Consider the following 5,773-nt stretch of genomic DNA (forward strand, 5'->3'; position numbering starts at 1 on the left):
CCAAAAAAGCCATAATTCAGCATCACTGAGCATACCACTTGCTTTTTGCCACACTAAGTAGCCTCACTCTGTTTTATGGTTTGCTCAAGGTTGTCAGTTATGCAAAAAGGCACTTAATCAGCTGCTGTGGAAGAGATGACCCCTTCAACTCCAGGAAGATTACATACATCCCTGACTGATCTTCACTAACAGTAATGATCATCATTGCATGACAAACTCAAGACACTGCTTGAACCCATAGCTCAATCAATTCATAATATGGAAAACAAGTTTGTACTGTTGTTCAGCGTTCTCTCGCACATGATTCTTCCTGTTCAGGAACTCAATCTTGGCATTGGACAAGGTTTGCTAGTAACAGATGGAAAGCAGAAGATAAAATACCACACCCAAAAGACAATCACACAATGACTCCCACATACATGTCCTGTACATAACTTTGATCAGCCCATGACTTTTGGCTCTTACTTAGTTACCTATCTTCTCATGTGCATTCCAACCTGCAGGGGAAGTAGTGTTCTTGATGAGTTTCCTTCTTAATTGCTTGTTTTGCAATATGCTCTTTTTCTTAGCATCACTGCCGGAGATGTGGAAAGTGCTTTTGTGACAAGTGTTGCAGTAAAAAAGTGCCTCTGCCTCGCATGTGCTTTGTAGACCCTGTACGCCAGTGCGCTGAATGTGCCCTCATTTCTCAGAAAGAAACAGAGTTTTATGACAAGCAACTTAAAGTGCTTATGAATGGTAAGTAGTATGCATAAATCGGTGTTTTGATCTCCTGTATAGTTATTCAAGTGTTGTCACACAAATCATATTGATAAAGCGAAAAACTAATTCCTTGTCAAGCAAGCTGCTGTTGTAGTCTGAAGATCTGTGTGAAATTCTTTCCTGCTGTCACTTCTTTTTTATTTACTGCTTAATTCTGTGATTTTTCACTTTTAATATTTAATTCAGAGAGAAGTTTTTTTTATGCTTATTTAAAAAATAGTGTTGTTACAGTCAGAGGAACTTGAATGCCTCTTAAGAGGATGAATGCTTGCAGGCAGGTTGAGTTTTGTTTGTTTGTTTTGTGATATTGTACCTTTCCCTTAGTTACGCTTCTGTACAGATAAAAAGGATCAAGAATATTTAGCAAAAAAAAAAATTCTGAAGCACTATTGCAAAAGAGAGTACTTTTCTCAGACTTCATCTCCTCTGAGCCTTTGATCTTGTCTATAACTACAGGCTGTATTGGTGGCAGTGACTGCCACTGAATTGTCCAACATTAAATTATGATATAAGTGAAGCTTTGAGTTACAGGAAACCCTCGTCATTCGTGGGTTTGGCATTCGCGGTTTCAAATATTGGCGAGTGCCAAACCCGCATCTTAAATACACTTAAAGGAGCTCCTTAAGAGCTCCGTGCTTGCCGCTGCCTCCACCACGCTCCTGCTGTTGCCAGCACAGCCGTGGCCACCCCCCGCCAGCTGCCGGGGGCATGGCGTTCATGAACGCAGTGCCTTATTTGCAGATTTCACCATTCGCGGGGGATACGAGAACAAGGGTCTCCTATATTCTGTTTTTAAGACTCTAATTCTTAAGTTTTTTTTAAATATCCTGTGACCCATATTCAACATCCTTTAGAGATACAGTTGGCATGTATGAGATGACTTTAAACATTTATAATGGATAAGCAAGAACACACCCAATCAGACTGGTCATTGCACATGTCTTATCTCTATAAAAGATACGTTACAACTTGGTCTGAGGGTCTCTAACAAACCACAACGCGATATCCTTATGGAATCAGAAACCTGCTGCCTACCTACAGTCATACAGGAATTGTATGTAAAAGTATAAGGGCTAGCTTATTTTATATGTTCTAATGGAGCAGGACAGTTGGATTTTTTTAATGGAATATTTCACTTACAGATGTTTAATTCTGACAAAGTTCAATTGAGCTACTCCTGATTAGTGTAACTAAGAACTTGCCCAAGGTCAAACGAATGTTTGTTTGACTGTGAGAACTGATATGAGCGTAGAGGTGAAAGCAAAGACAGTGACAACAGTGTAGAGATGAAGGCCAGGGGACAGAATAACACCAGTGTGGAGGTTTGAGTTGTTCAGGATGACATTGGTTGATTGTCAAGTGAGAGAGAGCCGGGTTCCCAAATAGGAAAGGAAAACCCTTTCTGAGCTTTCTGCTGTAACAGATAAAAGTCCTTGCCTGCTGCTGACTTCTTTTTATGCAAAATCTCAACTGATGTTTAAGAAAATACCATAGTTGTTACACTGGCAAAACACTGTTCATTACTCGTTATTCTGCTATCTCTAAATGATTTGTCAAGAAAAATCTTTTTTTTTTCTTGAAGGTACATTCTATACGAGTTGCTGTCACATTATTAATCACAATTTAAAACGCAACTTCCTAGACTATCTATGATCCTCTATGTTCTGGAGATGTTAAGCTAAAAGTACTTAGTTTCAGCCATTCCCTTATTCCAAATCCACTCAACTCAATCCCTGAGCTGTATAGGATCAGGAGGTGCAAAAGTTTTATGATAAAGTTTTTGATACTCTAATTTTTGCTTCCTAAATTCTTTGTTGAATTGCATATTTCAAGGTGCTACTTTCTTTGTAACTCGGGGAACATCAGAAAAGTCTGAGATGATGGTTTGTCGACTTTCCAACAACCAGAGGTGAGAAGTATGCATGGAAACTGCGTTTTTAAATTGTATTTAGTATTTAGTTTTTCACTAACCAGACTAAAAATAGCTTCATATAGTTAGAATATTATTACTGGTTATTCATGATAAGTTGCTACTATCTTTTATTGGGCTGGGTTGGGTTGAATTTGGCAGTGCTACAGGTCAGTATTGTTGCATAGACATCTTTTTGCCCTTCGTCTCTACAGAGGGCATTTCCACTGGTTTATATGCTCTAACATATTTCCAGAATCAGCAAGTTATGTGTGGGTAGGCAGACAGTAAGCCTGTATGGACTTATCCTTAAATATGCTGCATCATTAAGAAGTATCTTTTTTAAAGAAAACAGCTATAATGAAAACCTGCTGATCAGAGCAGAATTTTATGCTGAGCGCGTTGATTGGTGATGGGCTGTTGTGGAGTTTGACATGCAGGTCACTAGTCTGTCACTACCTCCCAGACAAGTTCAGACTGCTTATCAGACTGCCCTTATCGACCGCTTATTTTTGTGTCTCTCACATACGCAGGCACATGCGCACGTGTGCATGCACACACATACACTGCTCTCTGTACAGACTACAAAACTATGTTTATTTACATAGTGGTACCCCCAAAATGTTTGTGCGCACACAAAGAAAAAAAATAAATTCTTGATTTTTTTTTTTTTTTTTTTAACCTACAAAGACTTGCACAAGCTAGAAGGGTTGGATAAAGAGGTACAGTATCCATCCAAACCCCTTGGGGTGAAAACAGAAACATCTTGGAGTTGTTGTAGTGGAAGAGACCTGTAGGTGTGGACTAGCAGTCTCGTAACGAAGTTGAAGGGCTGAATTTTAGGGATTTGGGGAAAGAAAAAACTGGACTTTAGGTTGGATCTGTTTGAGGGAGTGGCACCTGATCCAAAGGCTCTGGACTGAGATAGCATAAAGCCTGGATATGTAGCAAGGGGCCTTTCCCTTCCAAGAGTAATGGGAGTAGGTGGGAGCTGAAGCTGCTGAGGGATGTTTGAGGATGTGATCGTGTACATTTTTTTTGACCCTTCATCTGAAGTCTGAACACCACTCTGCTTTGCCTTCTGCTCACAGCCTCCTCAACCCTTCTCTGTCTAGCTGCCTGCCAGTTCATCTTATGGACCCTAAGTGCCCTCCCTTCCATACTTATTTCCTCCAATAGGTCAATGCCCAGCCTTCTTCTGAATTTAGGAGTTCATGACCCCTGGGAAACACATTCCCAAGCTGCACCTGTGTCCCAAGAAGTGAGAGCTGGCCTCTGTGCTGTTTCTGGCAACAAACTGCCTGTTATCTGTGTCTGTTATTAAATAAAAATATTTTTAGGGCAGGACCATTTTTCTGCTGTTTTATATAGTGCCTGTAAGGTGCTACTGGGGATGCAAAAACCCCAACAGTACTAGGACCTAGAAGAGGGCACTGTAGGAAAAAAAACATTGACAAACTTGTTTCAAGAGTTAGGTTTAACACTACATTCCCTGCAGCACTGAAGCACACCCTGGGATTTGGATGGTTATGAGGTATTGCAAAACTCCTGTCCACATTCCCTCTTGAGGTTGATCTGTAGGAATTTTTGCAAGGGCCAAATAGCAATTTGGCCCTAAGCTTTCACTTAGCTTTTGCTGAAGAATTGTACTTAAAATTGTTTTTAAGTGCTCTCCCCCTCCCCCCCCCTTGTGTTGAGGAATATGCAGTAATTAATGCCCATTAGGTTTGAAAGTGCATAAACTATCAGGGATACTATTGGTAACATCTTTTTCTCGATTCAGACTTGGTTTTTGTAGACTGGAAAACCAACAGGTTTGAAAGAAGCATTGTTTTCTTCTGTTGTGTAGATATCTATTTCTGGATGGAGACAGCCATTATGAAATTGAAATTGCACAGATTTCAACTGTCCAGATACTTACAGAGGGATTTACTCCTGGAGGTAAATCTTACAATGAATACAAACTAAACGCTGCAAGTTAGGAATTAAACCTTTTACTAAACACCTTCTGTAGTACTGGCAACTTGGGTACCAGTGTCTTGGTGTTGAAATGCAGCTGTGGGTTTGCTTTCAGTTGGAGCTACCAGCTATGAAGAGGTTATGCTGCAAGCTCTTTGTAGAAGAAAAAGGAGGTGTGCAATTATCAGGTTGTTGCGTGTAACATGCTGAGTGTTTAAATACAGATCAGGACTAACTAGCTTAACAAATAAGCAAGATGTTAATCTCATCTGAATGGTGTGTATAGTTAATAGGCCCCTCAGGCTGGGTTTTGATCTTCATTTTCACAGTAGTTGTGGCCAAGTGAAATTGGAAAACGAGTGAATGCGGGTGACCACTATTTATGAAAATTTTGCAAAATCGGACAAGAGAAAGCAAGTAAAGACTTGCATAAGATTGCATCAAGGAACTGAGTCCAGTATTGAAATACAAGATGACAAGTAGGAACAGGAGTTTCAGTGACTGTTGTCAATTTTGTCACATGCTACTTGGCTTTTCACTGCAAATGTCACATCTCTGGAACATTTGGATGTTAACTTAGTTCAAGGAACTAACTTCTGTATTCAGATCAGCTGGATATGTGGCTAATAATGCTCCTCTGGTTCCTTTGTTCACTTCTCTTCTAATTCTCTTCTCCTTGCTTGCCTGCCTCCTTGATGTAGAAAAAGATATTCACACTTACACCAGCCTTCTGGAGAGCCAACACATTACTGAAGGTCAGCAAAATCTTTGTGAGCATAACTCGCCTAAGTGTGCTGTTGTGACCCCTCTTCAGTGCTGCTTTCTTTCTCCCTGCCTTACCTTATATAGGGGGTGTTGCAACATTTAAATGTAAATTGCCCAATGATCAATTTAAACTGTTTTGCATGATATCTGAAAGGAGAGAAACACATATATTATCTCCATGTGTTGTTGGGCTGGCTGGATAATAGTTTAATTATCAGGGAGGGAATGAATACACTGTAGCCTCAATCAAGGTACCCTTAAATTTTACAGGCCTGTATGGCCAGGCACCTGGCAGATAGGCACAAATAACTATAGTGCCTGCTGTGCAGGTGAGTGAGCTGTGGGTCACTTGCTTGGGTTACCTTCAGCTCCTGCTGA

At 40.3% G+C, this 5,773-nt stretch overlaps 1 protein-coding gene across 5 annotated transcripts in view; it reads left to right on the forward strand.

The window, feature by feature from the left end:
• ZFYVE21 (zinc finger FYVE-type containing 21) overlaps positions 1 to 5,773 on the forward strand; it is a 30,799-nt gene that overhangs the window by 17,006 nt on the left and 8,020 nt on the right. For 2 of the 5 annotated variants that reach the window (XM_006018043.3, XM_006018044.2), the window contains exons 3-6: positions 570 to 738; positions 2,596 to 2,671; positions 4,521 to 4,612; positions 5,332 to 5,385. In XM_006018043.3, coding sequence (XP_006018105.1) covers positions 570 to 738; positions 2,596 to 2,671; positions 4,521 to 4,612; positions 5,332 to 5,385 — 391 coding nt within the window. The remainder of the gene's footprint in view (positions 1 to 569; positions 739 to 2,595; positions 2,672 to 4,520; positions 4,613 to 5,331; positions 5,386 to 5,773) is intronic. The other 3 variants (XM_006018045.3, XM_006018046.2, XM_025197209.1) reach the window with 2 other exon arrangements.

The sequence above is a fragment of the Alligator sinensis genome, unplaced genomic scaffold (genome assembly GCF_000455745.1).
Source record: "Alligator sinensis unplaced genomic scaffold, ASM45574v1 scaffold85_1, whole genome shotgun sequence".
NCBI lineage: Eukaryota > Metazoa > Chordata > Crocodylia > Alligatoridae > Alligator > Alligator sinensis.